This window comes from Pituophis catenifer, unplaced genomic scaffold (genome assembly GCF_029215685.1).
Source record: "Pituophis catenifer annectens isolate HBS135680 unplaced genomic scaffold, rPitCat1.0.hap2 SCAF_12, whole genome shotgun sequence".
Taxonomy (NCBI): Eukaryota; Metazoa; Chordata; class Lepidosauria; order Squamata; family Colubridae; genus Pituophis; species Pituophis catenifer.
This window is the reverse complement of record NW_027256892.1, coordinates 26,800,892-26,815,533: the sequence shown is the minus strand read 5'-3', so window position 1 is coordinate 26,815,533 and position 14,642 is coordinate 26,800,892. Positions and strand designations below refer to the sequence as shown.

General features: G+C 59.8%; 3 protein-coding genes across 5 annotated transcripts in view; 2 read left to right on the top strand and 1 right to left on the bottom strand.

Moving 5' to 3' along the window:
- Nucleotides 1-6,254, top strand: part of SIK3 (SIK family kinase 3) — a 47,638-nt gene extending 41,384 nt beyond the window's left edge. For 2 of the 3 annotated variants that reach the window (XM_070952190.1, XM_070952188.1), the window contains 9 exons: nucleotides 196-321; nucleotides 508-593; nucleotides 1,365-1,474; nucleotides 1,604-1,943; nucleotides 2,109-2,965; nucleotides 3,583-3,746; nucleotides 3,865-3,997; nucleotides 4,155-4,328; nucleotides 4,607-6,254. In XM_070952190.1, coding sequence (XP_070808291.1) covers nucleotides 196-321; nucleotides 508-593; nucleotides 1,365-1,474; nucleotides 1,604-1,943; nucleotides 2,109-2,965; nucleotides 3,583-3,746; nucleotides 3,865-3,997; nucleotides 4,155-4,312 — 1,974 coding nt within the window. In that variant the 3' untranslated portion in view covers nucleotides 4,313-4,328; nucleotides 4,607-6,254. Of the gene's footprint in view, nucleotides 1-183; nucleotides 322-507; nucleotides 594-1,364; nucleotides 1,475-1,603; nucleotides 1,944-2,108; nucleotides 2,966-3,582; nucleotides 3,747-3,864; nucleotides 3,998-4,154; nucleotides 4,329-4,606 lie in introns of all 3 variants that reach the window. The other variant, XM_070952189.1, reaches the window with a different exon arrangement.
- A 1,964-nt stretch (nucleotides 6,255-8,218) lies between these two features.
- Nucleotides 8,219-11,784, top strand: APOA1 (apolipoprotein A1). Its single transcript, XM_070952484.1, has 4 exons — nucleotides 8,219-8,305; nucleotides 8,641-8,701; nucleotides 8,891-9,047; nucleotides 10,974-11,784. The coding sequence occupies exons 2-4, from the start codon at nucleotides 8,659-8,661 to the stop codon at nucleotides 11,557-11,559; spliced, it is 786 nt and encodes a 261-aa protein (XP_070808585.1). The 5' UTR covers nucleotides 8,219-8,305; nucleotides 8,641-8,658; the 3' UTR covers nucleotides 11,560-11,784.
- A 625-nt stretch (nucleotides 11,785-12,409) lies between these two features.
- APOC3 (apolipoprotein C3) lies at nucleotides 12,410-14,125 on the bottom strand. The gene is made up of 4 exons (XM_070952361.1): nucleotides 14,024-14,125; nucleotides 13,431-13,533; nucleotides 13,189-13,297; nucleotides 12,410-12,691 (listed from the first exon to the last, which is right to left on the bottom strand). Exons 2-4 carry the CDS (start codon nucleotides 13,486-13,488, stop codon nucleotides 12,598-12,600), a joined length of 261 nt encoding a protein of 86 aa, XP_070808462.1. The 5' UTR covers nucleotides 13,489-13,533; nucleotides 14,024-14,125; the 3' UTR covers nucleotides 12,410-12,597.
- Between the last annotated feature and the right edge of the window lie 517 nt (nucleotides 14,126-14,642).

Sequence of the window (14,642 nt, the reverse complement as noted above, 5' to 3'; positions counted from 1 at the left end):
GCTCCTCAGGCCTTCCTCTGCAGGAGAGCGGGGCGAGCAGCGGGCGGCTTCTTTTGAAGAGGGAGCTGCCTCTGGGCCTGCCGTCCTGGGCAGTGCTGGTGGGTAACCCCAGCTGCCCTTCCCCGAGGCCAGGCCTGCTGCCGCCCCTCCTCTCTGGCTCTGCGCAGGGCTGAGTCTCAGCAGGGCTTATTTCAGGAGTGTGAGCAGCTCCAGAAGATGTACGGGGGCCACATGGACGAGAGGACTCTGGAGAAGACGCAGCAGCAGCACTTCTTGTACCAGCAGGAGCAGCACCACCAGATCCTTCATCAGCAGATCCAGGTGGGGGGGGGCATAGAGAAGGGGGAGGGGGGCAGACCTTCTGCAGAGTTGGCTGCCCTGCAGGTATCCGGCCCGACTGCTGAATCTCAGGGCAGCTGTGATGCAGGGGCGCCTCTCCTTTCGCCCATTGCTGAACCCCCCTTCACCGCATTCCTCTCTGTCCTTCCTCTTCTGCTCCCTGCACAGGACTGCATCCGTCCGCCACAGCCTTCCCCCCCCTTGCAAGCAGCGAGCGAAAACCAGCCTGCTCTGCTCACTCACCAGCTCCAGAGGTAAGCCAAGCCTCCTTCTCCCCACACCTCCCACAGGGAAACGGGGGTCCTTCTGGGGCAGCCGCAGCGAGGCTCCTTTGATCTCAGGGCAGGGAAGTCCTGGCTGAAATCTCTCGGCTGACAGGAACCTCAGGGGGAGCTGTGGCCCTGCTCCCTTTCAGTGGGAAAAGACTGCAGGAACCAGGCAGAGAAGTTGCTGAGCACAGCAATAAAATGAGAACCGGCTAATCGCCCTCGGCTGAATAAAGCTGAGCTTGGGAGAGGAAGAGGAGGAGGAGGAGGACGAGGGGAAACCCTGGGATTGTGAGAGAGAATTAAATGCAGGTGTAAAGAACGCCAGCGCTCCTGCCCTGGGAACACGGGGCCTTCTGTGGGGAAGGCCTCGTTCCCTAGCTTTGCTCGCTCTGTTTCATGCTTGCCTGGGTTTGGGTTTTGCCTTTCATTTTCTGGGCTTGAATTTACTACTTAAACATTAGAATTTGGTAGCAAAAGATTTGGTGCTGGCCATCAGGTTGGGCCCTTCTTGGAAGTCCTGGGGATGGGCGGCTCTTGGCCTGGGGGAGCTGCTGGGCTTCCTTGTGCCCCTGGCAGAACAGCTGCTGGACTAGAGGGGTTCAGTCCCAGCAGGGCACGGCTTCTGCTCTGAGGTTCAGGCGTTCTGCTTGGGGCCCCGCTGGGGTAGGGAAGGTCCAGAGCTGGCCAGAGGGAGGGAGGGAGGGAGGGACCGACTCACCCAGGGGATCCCTCTGGTTTTCTTCTTTGTGCACCTAGATTACAGATCCAGCCCTCCAGCCCACCCCCGAGCCACCCCAGCAATCATCTCTTCAAGCAGACGGACAGCAGCCCCCCGCCCGTTAGCAGCAGCCTGCTCCAGACCCACAGTAGGTGTCGGCTGCCGGGCAGAATTCGGGCTCGCTCCACGAGGCCTCTCTGGTGCCCAGGCAGTGCCAGCGGTGGTTGGGGAGGAGGGGGTCGGGACTCGCTCGTCAGGAGGGCTCTGCTCTTTGCAGGTGCAGCCTCCCAGACCCCGTTCCAGGGCGGGACGCCATCGCCTCCGCCTCCACACGGCAACATCTTCCAGCAGCCTGGGAACCGCTCCCCGCCCCCTAGCCTGGCCTTGCCCTGCCTGGGCATGCAGCAGCCAGGGCAGCCCGTCCCTCTCCCGATGCAGGAGCCTGGCGACCTCATGCAGGGCAACAGCCTTCTGCAGGGCGGGCGGGGCTTGCCCATGCCCCCCAGCGCCAGTCCGCTGCAGATGCACCATCGTGCCAGTCTGATGGCCTCCCTGACCTATGGACACCGGCCCCTGTCTAAGCAGCTCAGCGCAGACAGCGCCGAGTCCTCCCACAGGTATGGCCCTGCCAGCTGGGTGAAGGCGACGAGGGCCAGCACTCCTGGCTGGGCCCTGCAGGCTACGAGCAGAACGGGCCTCCCCCAGCCGCTTGGCCCGGGCAACGATCCAGGCGGCCCCCTCTGACCTGGCCCCTCTGGGGGCTCCCTCCTCCCTCTTGGCAGGTACCCATCCACCACAGGCTACACCCAGGCACACCTCCACCCTCAGCTGTTCCCTGAGCCGTCCCGCGTCTCTCCGAGCAGCTTCGGCCCCACGGCCCCCGCTGGCTTTCCTCCGGCCCCAGCCCTGAAGGTGCCACTCCTGGAGCAGTTCCCGGGCTTCCCCCAGAGCAGCCAGCAGCAGCACTACGCGGCCTCCGCCCTGCACCAGGCCTTGCTGTCCCCGACCCCGCCAGACTACAGCCGGCGCCAGCAAGTGCCCCCCATCCTGCAGGGGCTGCTTTCTCCCCGCCACTCGCTGGCCGGCCACCCGGACCTGCGGCTGCCCCAGGCGGAGGTGGCCCAGCTGATCAAGCGACGGCAGCAGCAGCAGCAGCAGCAGCAGCAGCAGGACTTCCAGGAGCTGTTCCGGCAGATGAGCCAAGGGGAGGCGGGACAGGGGCTCCCCAGCATGGCCCAGAAACTCTCTGACCGGCCTCCCCTGGTTTTGCCTTACCAAAACACTGACCTCTACCACCCCCACGCCAGCCCCCAGCCCCTCTTGAAAGTCAGGGGACAGGAGTGCCTCTCGCACGTCTCGGGGGCGGCCCGCGGATACGCCCCGCCTTCGGCCCTGCTGCACTCGGAGAGCATGGAGGAGGAGGAGGAAGCGGCGGACTGCTTGTGCGAGGGACCCAGGGACCCTTTCCCAGGCCACAAGACCAAAGGCTGCCCCGAGACGCGGCTCCTGTTGAGCATCGGGGGGCCTGGGGACTCGGACTCTTTGTTTGGGCCTGCCAAGGGTGAGCCAGAGCTGGGAGCCCACCTGTATCGGCCCCAGGCCGTCTCCCCCTTCTGTCGGAGCGAAGTGCCCTGCCCAGGTAAGGCCGTCTCCCATCCGCCAGGGCTGGCTAGAGCCCCTCTCCAGGGGTGCCTTGTGGATAGAAAGGCCCTCTCTGGCTCAGCTGAGGGGGAAGGTGGCCCCCTCTTCCCCTGGGGCGGGGTTGGCGTTTCTCGGGCCATGGCATCCCAGCACCGCCGGGTGGGGGTGGGGGGAGGTGAGCTGGATTGGGAGCCCTGGAAGAGCAGCAGGTAAGGGGAGGGGGCGTAGTAGGAGCCGCTACAGTTATGTGGAGCTCAGTCTGGCCGGGGGAGTGGGAGGCCGGAGCGGGGCTTTGTCAAGGTGTTCTGGCAAGCAGGGGGCCTGACTGCTGGTGATGGGGGGGCGGGGGGGCGGAGTGATTCGGGATGAAGGGAAGATGACCCGACAAGGGCCAGAAGCGGAAGGAGAAGCGGCAGAGCCCAGACGGCCACCGGGAAACGCTCTCCTTGACTGCCATGGCCTTTGCTGACCTTAAGCGGCCAGGACCCCTGATTTGGATCCCCCTGGCGACCCAGAAGGGCCCGGATCAGGAGACGGCCTTTCCTCAGGGGGAGAAGACCAGGCTGGCTGGGAGACTGTCCTGGGCTCCTGACCTCTTTTGCCTCGCCCCTCCAGATCACATGGTCACCGGTGGCCAGGAGAGGACCTCGCCCGGGCACATGGAGATGGCCGATGCGGAGGGGCTCACGGCCTACCCAGTGAGAATGATTCCTGGCGCTCACCCCAGATCCCGGCCCCTGCAGAGACACCACACCATCCAGAACAGTGACGATGCCTATGTGCGTTGGGGGCAGGAGGGCCTAGCTGGGGCAGTGCCTGAGCCCCTTCCTTGTGCTGTGGGTGGGGCTGGGTTCCCCTCTCTTATCCACCTCTCCCCCCCCCTCCCGGCTCCTGCAGGTGCAACTGGACCCTTTGCTGGGCATGAGCCTCATGGCAGGGAAAGCACTTAGTTCTGCCCGGATGGCCGATGCTGTTCTCAGCCAGAGCTCCCTGGTGGGCAGCCAGCCCCTCCCCGAGGGAGAGAGGAGGGGTGAGTGCCAGAGACACGGTGCTGGGGAGGACCTTGGGGGGGGGGCTTCTCCAGCTTGTGGCCCCAGGAGGGCAGCCTTCTCTCGGCCTTGGACTGGCTGGATGGCAGCTGAGCCCGTCAGCCAGGAGGGGGGTTTCACTTTCCTCTCCCCCCCCAGATGGTGGGGAACAGCTGGAAGGCCAGGAGCAGCCCGGCTTGGGTGAGGGCAGCCAGCATCTCAACGCCTCTTGCTACCCCTCCACCTGTGTCACCGACGTCCTGCTGAGCTACAGGCACCCGGAGCTTCCCTTCGGGGTGGAGCAAGCGGGGGTCTAGCAAGCCGATGGCAGCCGTGAGTCTGTGCCCCACCTGGCTCCTCTAACGGGGGGAGGGAGGGGAGGCCTGGCTGGCCCTTGTTGAGGGTGGGCCGGGGGGCCAAGAGCACGTTTGAATCGGGGACTGGGGCATCCCGGACCCCCTTGGGGCTTCCTGGCTCAGCAGCCAGAAGACCAAAGGGAGGCTGGAGGTGCCGCAGGGCCTGGGGCGGGGGGGGGGGCTGGAGGGCCCGGGGTTGTGTCTGCCACTCCGGCCCAGCTGCTCACACTTCCCTTCCTGGCGTTGCCTTGGCAGGTTGTGTACCGCTCCGAAGTGAAAAGGTCCATTTCAAACCGACAGTATCTTGCAGCCTTGCACCAAACAGCCATCGCATTTCTCTGGGAAGGAAACCTCATGGCGGTGGTGACTCTTCCTCCTCCTCCTCCTCCTCCTCCTCGTTGGTCCAAGAGCGTGCTTGTCCCTTTCGGATGTTCGTTATTGCCATATTTGCCTGTGATGCCAGCTGTTCCGGAAGCGCCAACCGCCCCTCTGGGGGCTGCAGAGATGGACTGACCACAACCACAAGGGTACCAGGCGCCTCCCTGGCCTCGCTGGAGCCAGCAATAAGCAGACTTTGGGACGGGCCTTTCCAGGGACCGAGGGGCTGGGCTGGGGCCGTCTTCATGCCTGCCTGCCTGCCTGCCTGCCTTCTGTTGCTCGACAGCCCCCCACCCCCAACCCCCTCTGGATTCAGGCTCTCTCTTCTCTCCCCCCCCCCCGGTCCTCTTCTGGCCGCGGTGCAATATTGCTTTTGTGTCTCATTTATTGACTTTTCTGTGTTTGGATTTTGTCATTGTGCTCAAACAACCTTTTTTTCTCTTTTTGTACCTCTTTTTCATTCATATCATGTGCTATCTTTCCTTTTTTAGTTTAATTCTGAGAAAGTTTGGTTCTTGTTTTTTAACTTGTTTCCCTCCAGATCATGTAGGAATTTGTTTCAGTAAATTTTTTGGTATTATTATTATTATTATTATTATTATTAATATTAATAAATTAATTCAGAATGCCTTCCTGCCCCTGGCCGTGCTGCTTAACCCCTGCTCCCTCCCCCTCTCTCGGCTCTTCCCCGGGCCTGGCATCTCTGCTCCGGCCTGCCCTGCCCTCCGGAGGAGCCCTCCTTTTCAGGCACTGACTGGGCGAAGAGGGCTTTGTGTGCCTCGGAGGGCTTGGCATCGTCTCTCTGCCTTTGGGGACCTACGGAAGCTTCCCCCCGAATTCCTGTTACTGACTCTTTGGAAGAGTTTTTTTTAAAGGGCAGCCTCCCTGCAGCTCTCCGGATCGGCACGGGAGCTCAGGGCCCCTTGGAGGGCTGATTCTTTGGCTGAGCCCCCTCCCCTTCGGGAGCACCTGGTCTCCTCCTCTGGGCCGGATCAGAACTGGAGCTCCCGTTTCTAGGAGGAGGGGGGAACCGAAGGTGGCCCACCCACCCCCACCCCCCACCAGCTCTGGACTCCGGCTTGTTTGCCCTCCTGTTTACATTACCTGGGAGGTGACAGCAGCGCCCCCCCTCCCCCCCAGCCCTATTCCAACAGGCTGGGGGGGGGCATGCCGGGCTGGGCTGTTTTGCAGTATCACATTTTTGTTTGTTTGTTTTCAGTTTTGGGTTTTTTTTAATTGTTGCTTTGTATTGTATAATCAGTACTTACAGTATATGTTGAATGTATAACATACTTTGCTATAATTTCTGTTTTGGGGAAATGTCCAGAGTATTTTTCTCATTTATGTTGGACTAAAACAAGAGCCTACACACACACACACACACACACACACACACACACACACACACACAGGTCCCCCAGGTTTTCAGTAAATTCTTAGTTCAGTTTTGGGTGGGTGGGCTGTTTGCAACTAGTTGTTCAAATAAACCCTCGATTCTGATTGGCTCTCAGTTCTGGTCTCGCTCCTCTCTTGCTGCTGTTGGAGAAGCTGCTGCCCAGCCCAGCCCAGCCCTCCTCTACCTGGGTGGGTGGGTTCAGGGCATCCATCGGGCGGTGAAAAGAGCCAAGAGGATGGCTGCAATGCTGCAGGTGAAGCTCTGCCCTTTGACTTTGACCACGCCCTGCAGGGGCTCCTTTGCCCAAGAGCCCCAAAACAAGCCTCTTGCAGGGAGAAACGAGGGGTCTCCCAGGAGCTGCTCTAAGGGATTGCCTCCCCAAAGGTGACTTGGGCCCTTTTTGCCTTGAGGGCAGTGGCAGCAGCCCCCCTCTGTGGCTCTGACAGTTTTGGCAAACACCAGCGCCCCAACCGGCCTCCCTTAGTTAGATGGAAAGCTGGACTCACTCGGAGCCTTCAGGGTTTGTCTGCTGACCTGACGGGGCCAAGCTCCTCCTCATGCCTAGGTCAGCGCCAAGAAGCCTCTGTCCGAACTCTGGGAAATGGCCGGCCAGAGCAGCCATCGAGTGAGGGGGGCCCACGCTTCTGCCATTCCTCTCTCTCCCGACATGGAACTGGGAGCCTTTGCCAGCTCCAAAGCTTTGGCCCGAGGTGTGCCCACGGCCAGGCCTGCTCTCCTGTCTTCCTCGCTGGGCAGCTCCTTCACCGTAGGGCCCTGTTTCCAGGGGAGATGGTCCAAAGTGGGCCTCTGAGGCTCCTCTGGGTGTTCTGGGCCAGCCTTCCGCTTGCTCAGGGTAGCAGCTCATCTTGGCGAAAAGGAACTTGGCACCATTTCATCCAGCGGCACAGGCGGGGGGTGTCTTGGCCCAGAATTCGGAGCAGCTCCCTCCGATTTTGCTGGTTGCAGCAGAAGGGTGGGTGTCCCACCTCCATCCTTGTGCCCCCAGTCTGGTGATTGGTTGCAGGCTAGGAGAAGAGCAGGGGAGCCGGTCTGGTGCCCCCAGGGGCTTCTCTGAAAATCTGGCTGTGGGAGCACTTGGGTGGGACATGCACTCAACCCTGACAAGTGTTGACTGTTGAGAAAAGCAAAGCCCCCCACCCATGTGGCTTGGCCCAGCTGCATGAATTAAAGAAAGGAGCCCCCCCCCCACCTCCATCCCAGGGGTGGTAGGATAGCAGCCGTGCGGACAGCCTCCTTCAGGCTGGGCTGGTGGTTGTGCTGGGTATTTGATTTCATCATCCACATGCCAAGCAGGGCTCAGGGCTGGATTTTGGCACCTCCAGGAGTGGCTTCAATGGGAGAAGCAAGTCTGAGGGAGAACCACAAGAGTGCAGGCCTTTGCTGCCTTCTCATGCAGCCCAACTCAGCGGATCCTGAATCATTTGTTAGGCCTGGTTGGAAACTCAAACCAGCTCATGCTCTCGTGTCCATAAAAGGGGTTGCACAGGCCCCAGATGAGTCCTTTCGGGGGGAAGGGGGTCTCCGCAAAGCCCACCTTCCATCCAGAACGTTTGGAGTGCATGTTCTCTGCCAGAGGGGTATTGATTTGCCGGTCTGCCCCACTCCGCTGACATTGGTGCCCCATTCCTCTCTGCTGCTTGCACCTGGGAGTCTGCCCAGGTGGGCCACTGCTCTGCTGCTTGGGGCAGAAGGGGGACAGAGAGGGCCTGGCCTTGGTAGGGGGAGGAAAGCTGGCTTGGCCTGTTGGTCTTGGGGTGAACCCGACCTCCCGTCAGTTTGCCAGGGGAGTGAAAGCATCCCGTGGCCGGAGGGCCCTGACGGCCACTAAGCCTCCCCCAAGAGCCCCAGGGCCCTCTGTTGACTGCTGCTGCTCCTGGCCGATGAGTGCCTGCTCAGGGTCCATTGGCCGGCTGGGTACGCCCCCTGGCCCCAAGCCCAGCCCGGCTCTTGGCTTGATCCCAGCGAGTTCTCTTGTCCCTGCTTCTCCTGCCTGGGGATGTGTTTGATCCTTGAACTCTTAAGCGCCACATAGTCATAGCTCAGGAGTGAATTCCCTGTTTATAGCTACTGCTTATCTCCAGCAATAAACAACCTGGCCAGTATAAAAAGCCTCCACCGACTCCATGCAGCAAAGACCACGGCAGACACCCGAGTGGCTGGTAAGATGCGGGCACCTGCTGGGCTTGGCTTCATCCGGCTGCTCTCTTTGCTGACCCATCCGCCCAATTCCTTCGCCGGCAAGAGGGTGGCAGGGAAGACTTGGTGTGGGGACGAGCAGCAGGGGCTGGGGCACTGCTCGGGGTCTCTTGGGGATGGCCAGGGCAGAAGGTGATCCTCGGCTGAGATGGTGTTTGGGCATTAAAAGCCACCCTTCACCCTTCCAACTCAGCCCGATTTCCTTTGGGCCAGTGCCCATGCCGGGAGATGGACCTGTGGGTCTGGGCAGAGGCAGGGGGGGGGGCTTCTCTTTCCCAACGGCTTTTCTCACTCTCAGGGTCGAACATAGTTCAGGATGCAGAACCTCAATCTTGTCCTGGCCCTCCTGCTCCTTACAGGTGAGTCTCTGGGCAGAGGAGCCAAAAGGGTGGGGTGGGCTGGGTGTGGGAGACGAGGCTTCCTGGCCGATAGTGGGCAGGAGAGCAGTTGCTCCCGCTGGGGGCTCCAGGCGGAGGTGTAGCAAGGGCTGCCTTCGGGTAGCCGCAAAGGGAGAGTCTTCGCTGAGCCCCCTCCGCCTTGCCCTGCAGGAGCCCAGGCCCGCTACTTCTGGCAGCATGACGATCCCCAGCAGACCCGCCTGGAACACCTGCAGGAGCTGGGCCAGGTGTACCTGGACTCAGCCAAGTCAGCAATCCAGCAAGCCGTGGTCCAGTTCGACTCCTCTGCCGTGGCCCAGGAGCTGCAGTGAGTAATGCCGCACACCTTGGGGTGGGAGTGGGGGTGGAGGCAGGCTGGGGGGGGGCAGCTGTGGGATTTTCTGGGAGGAGGCAGATGTGGCTGCTCTGGAGGGCTGAGAGCCTCCCTCCCCCCCACCATGTACTCAAGTGGGCTGATTGGCAGACAGGCAGGGCAGGAGGAGGCTGCTGGCGGGGGAGGGTCCAAGGTGCTACCCTGGGGGTGGAGGGCAGAAGAGCCAGAGCCAGCCGGACTGGTTCCCAGGGGAGGGGGGGAGGGTACCTGGGCCCTGGTGATGGAAGAAGTCCTGGCTGGCAATTTTTCGTTTTGGAAGATAAAAAGGCCTCTTGAATAGAAAACTCGAATGGAGAAGCAATGAGTAACAAACCCCAAAGGAACTGAAGAAGGAAAAGAAAAGACAATTTCAGAGGGGGCACCTGTTGGAGAGAGACCGGAGGGAGAAGCACAAGCCCCCTTGGGCTCTGTGTTCAGGTTGCCCATGAGCCATTCCAGCAGGCAGGCAGGCAGGCAGGGTGAGAGGGTGGGTGGACGGGCTCAGGGACGGAGTGTGACCCTGTTGTGGAGGCCCTCCAGGTGGCCGGGAGCTGTCCATACCCCGGGCAAAAGGGAGCCTTAGAACAGCCATGCCAAGGTGAAGATGGCCCCCTCTGTGCCCCCTCCCTGTGGGAGGTGGGGGGGGCAGGCCTCTTGGGCAGTTTCATGCCCCCCTCCCCCAGGGTCCTTGAGTGATTAAGGCAACCTGAGAGAGGCTGGTGGCGTCTCCTGGGCTCCTCTTTAAATGCGGCTTTAATGTTTTTGCTACTGCAAGAGAGCCGGTTGCCTGCTGGACCTGGATCACACCAGGAATGAGTTTGTTGCAATGCTTGGGCCGAACAAGGATTAGTACTCCAAATCAATAGATTTTTCAGAGGTGGTTTGTATATGCTTTGAATTTGACTCACCTTCCAAATACTTGATGTATAAACTGAAACGTAGGTGAAGTACAAGGTGTGCCCCCGGCTCTGCTTGAGCGGCAGCCAAAGATCAATTCATCTTTCTATGGAAAATCAGTGACTCAACATATTTTTTTAAAAAAAATTGAAATGAGAAATAAACCTCGTGATTTTAAAATGAAACTAATTCGCCAGATAATATATTTTCAGCTCTGCTCCCCTCCTGTAAGAACCTTTAAAAAGCAACGAATGTTCATTTCTTAGCAATCACTAACACATTGCCTTTCCTCTTTCATCATCTGAGGCATGGGCATTTCACTAAAACAATGTGATTTTTTTAAAAAAAATTAAAATATTTTTTAATCTTTGGTGTTTTTGTTAGGAGTTGTTGGTTTTATTCTGTTGTACCCTGGGGAGAATCTAGAGGTGGGAAAAAATGATAGGTAGGTGACTTCATCCTAGTGGACCCCCAGAAGTCTGAGCCAGCCATGTGCTGCAACTGCCAAAAAGGCCGATGCAGTTCTGGCGGCATCAACAGAGGGACAGCATCAAGATTACAAGAGGTGATCATACAGCTTTGTACCACACCAATAAGACTAGGAATTGTGCATCCAGTTCTGGCCACCATGACAGGAAAAAAAAGATGCAGAGGCCCTAGAAAGAGTGCAGGGAAGAGCAACAAAGATCAAAAGGGTCTGGAGACTAAATTGTATGAACAGTTGAGGGAGCTGCGTATGTCTACCTTATAGGACCGGGTGGGGGGGTTGGACTAGAAGACCTCTGAGGTCCCTTCTGGTCCTAGGATTCTATGTTTTATTGGTTATAATGTCATTTTCTCTAGCCAGATCAACTTCCCGCCCTGTCATCCAGCAAAATATGTATTTTTATTTTTTTGGTCATTGTTTTTCAAAATGCTCTGGGCACTGTGGGGGCAGCTTCTTTGTCAGCTGTAGCCTCTGACTCATCTCTTGCTCTGTTGCAGAGTGAACTTAGGGCAGAAGCTGGAAGCCTTAACAATTGTGCTGCGAGAAATCAAGGAGCAGATAGCCCCCGACCTTCAAGAAGTGAGAAGCGAACTGGAGGCAGCCTGGCAGAAGCTGAAGGAAGAGCTGACTAGGGACGTGCAGGAGGTCGGAACCCAGATCCAGCCCTTGCTGCGTAGGCTTCGGGAGGGCGTGCAGCACGACGCGGCCGCCTACTTCCAGCAGCTGAGAACCATCTCCCAGGACATCAACCAGATGGCCCAAGAGAAGCTGAGGCCGGTAGCCGAGGATTTCCGGGACAAGTTGCGAAGCCATGTGGACAAGTTCCGTAAGGACGCCGCTCCTTACGCCCAGAAGCTGGAGCAGCTGATCCAGGAGAAGGCCAAGACGCTGGAGCAGAGTGCCCGGACTGAGCTCACCGAGTTGCAGACCGAGCTGCAGCAGCAACTAAGCGAAGTGCGGGAGAAATACGGGCCCCTCTGGGAAAAGGTCCGGGAGGAGCTGCTACAGCTGCTGGGGAACGCCAAGGCCTTGCTTGTGCCCGCCGAAGGTTCGGAACAGGAGGTGCAGCAGCAGAGCTCCTAGAGGCCCTGCATGGGTGCCCCCCAGTCAGCCCTGCCTCTCCCCCCTGCGAGGGTCCCGGTGACCCATCCTAGTGGCTGAGGAGGCTGGCAATTCCTTTGTAAGGCAGCAGAAGGCCGGAACCCACCCTCACCCCAATCTGGCTGCCAGTCTCATGTCCCCTCCCTAGACTTCTTTCTCTTCTTCTTCTTTTGTGCCAAATAAAAAAAAAAAAACATGATATACAAATGATCTCTGTGTCCACTTGCATGATGGGGGGCCGGGGGGGGGACCTAAGCAGTGAGAGACTCGGGATTCAGCTCATCCAAAGCTCCTCCATGTCTCTTTGACAGCTGGGAGGAGATGGGAAGGAAGCTTCCTCCCCCACATTTAGTCCAACGGAGCTTGGGGTGGGGGGCTCCTCAGGCTAGGAAGGGGGATGCTTGGGGCAAAGGGTCTGTCTCCCCAGGAAGGTGGCGTTTCCCCACAGTGGGGTTCGGGTGCTAATGTCAGGAGCAAACAGGTGCTCTAGAATGCAATCATTTTGGGGTTGGCAGGACCCATGAGAGGTTTTTGGGCCATAGCCAAAGTCCCTGACGGCAGCATGTAAGACCCCCCAGGCCAGGTTTGTGTCTTATTGGCCCCCAGGGACCTTAGGCAGGGCCTTCCCTGCTTTCCCCTCCACAAGATGTGCACCGGGCAGGGCTGAGCAGGGGACAGACCTCAGCTCTTGTGACTATTATCTGCGGACAAGGAGGAGCCATGGAAGCCCACCGCCCCTCATGCCCCTCTGAAATCTCAGCAGGGCTCCTACTGGTGGGGTGGTGGTGGCGGATGCCCATCCATTCGGCGCGCAGGAAAAAAGCCAAACATGCAACGTTCTGCTACTTTTAATGAGGAAAATTCCACACTAGAGGAGCCAGAAAACAGGGTATGGGGGGGGGGGTAGAAGAACTGAGGGCCCCCAGAGGAGCAGGAGTAGGGAGAGCTGCACCTGGTCCTGAGGACGGCTAGGATGGCCATTGCTCCATTGGGTCCCTGGGTGTGGAATGGACTCCAGACTCATGCTGGATTTCTCTCCAGCAGGTTTGAAAATTGAGTCTTTACTTGTTCAAACGCGTTCCGGGCACGTTCAATGCCAGCCTCTGCCAATTCCCTGGAGAGAGTTGAGGTGGGGTGAGAAGGGGAGGAAAGGGAGTTCAGGGAACAGATCCTCCCCCACTCCCCCGAGAGGCCCTGTTGGGCTGGGAGGCAGCAGCTGGAGGCGCGCTGAGCCCAAAGGGCGTCTCGGCGGCTGCAAAGATTCAAGGTGCAGAAGCAGAATTTACTCGGTCAGCCAGCCGATTGTCCTGCTAGCCAAAGCAAGGCTTTGTGCAAAACGAGAGTCCGGTCACAGTCTTGACCAATTGGGAGGCAGCCTGGAGAGGCGCCCCGGTTCTCTGGAAGCCGGACAAGCAACGGGATCCACGACTGGCTCTGAAGCTGCCAGCTCTGCTCTCCTGCAGGTTCATGCTCTGCTACTCTGGAGGGACAGAGGCTGCGGACAGCCCCCCCCCAACCCCTCCCACCTCTTGCTCCAAATCCCTCACAGGAGGAGCAGCCCCCCTGGGCTCTCCTCCCCACCCCCAAAATGCCAGAGACCCCAAGACCTACTTCACTTGCTGGTAAACGGTGGATGCTTGGATAGTGGCGATGTGCTCCTGCGCCTTCTGGACCAAGCCCTGGAAACGTGTCCTCAGCGTCTCCTGGTCATCCTCAGCTCCTGGGAATCAAGGGGGGGGGGGGAAAACCTGAGGGGTGGGGCAGGGAAAGAGCCAGGCAAGAGAAGAGCGCATCTCCCGCTCTCTGAGACCCTGTGGCCCAGCTCAGCCCCCTGGCCCTTGGCACCCTCTTACGTGCAACGGTGGCCAGCAGCGCCAGCAGCGCCAGCAGCAGCAAGAGCGGGATTCTCATCTTCCCCTGGAGGGTCCTGTGCCGAGAAAAGGGGTCGTCGCTGGCCTGGAAGGGAAGGGGGCTGCTTTTAGTGGAAGGGAGGGTCGGGGTGGCTCCTGGGTGGGCTCCTTTCGAAAGAAGGGGCAAGAAGGGGAAGGAAGCCAGGCAGGGTCAGGGGCTGGCAGCGAGGGGCACGGCCGGCGGGAGGGGGGGCAGGCTCGGTTCCCTCCAGGGCTTAGGCAGGCGAGGGTCCCAGCGCCCCTCCCCCAGGACAGTCGGAAAGCCTTCTGCACACGCCCAGAAGCCCCTTGCTGGCACCGGCGTTGCCACAATGGGTGGGTGAGGCTCCTCTCCCACCTTTTCTCCAGGAAAAAGTGAAGTTTGCCCTTTCAACTCGAAACAGCAGCCCTGCGAGGTAGGCTGAGAGAGCGAGAGACGGGCTCAGACCCCCCGAGAGAGAAGCGACGGCGGTTCTCCTCGGCCCGCCGCCTGCCTGCCCCGCGGGACCCGCCTGGGAAGTGCGGAGAGCGCAGCGCTGCCTGCCGCCAGTTCTCACCTTCTGGCTGGGCTTCCCGAGGAGCTGTCCGGACTGCCGAAGGGGCGGCCGCCGCTCCCCCTTTATAGCCCTCCGCCCCCCGGCTACACCCCCCCGGGGGCTGCGCGGTCAAAGTTCCGGCGGGGGGGCTTTGGGGAGGGGCCGGGCCAGGGCAGGGGGGCTTCCGTCCCGCCGGCCCCCATTTGCTGGGCTTGCCCTGCGGTCGCCTCTGCTGGGGTTGGGAAATTCGGCCGCTGGTCTGGCAGGGCCCCTCCCCGAGCAGCGCCTCTCAGAGCCCTGGCCTGGCCCCGGGGTGGGCATGGCGGGCCTCGCTCCGTGCCACCTTCTCCTCTTTGCTGGGCATGGAAACCCAGCTGGACTGGCCAGGGAAATGTAACACCAATGACGGCCGCTGTGAAAGAAATACAGACCCACTGGCCGAGGGAGCCCTTCCCACGCCCGCGAAGCTCTTTCCTGTTCCTCCCGGGGCTGCTGCTGATTTTCTGGGGGTCTCCTTCCCAAGGGATGCCGGGGGAGGTTCTGGTGTGTGAGTGTGGGGCATCTCACAACTTAGACACCACTTAGCCGACCATCTCTTCTACCATCTCCTGATTTGGGGCTTCACAGTCAGTTGGCAGTC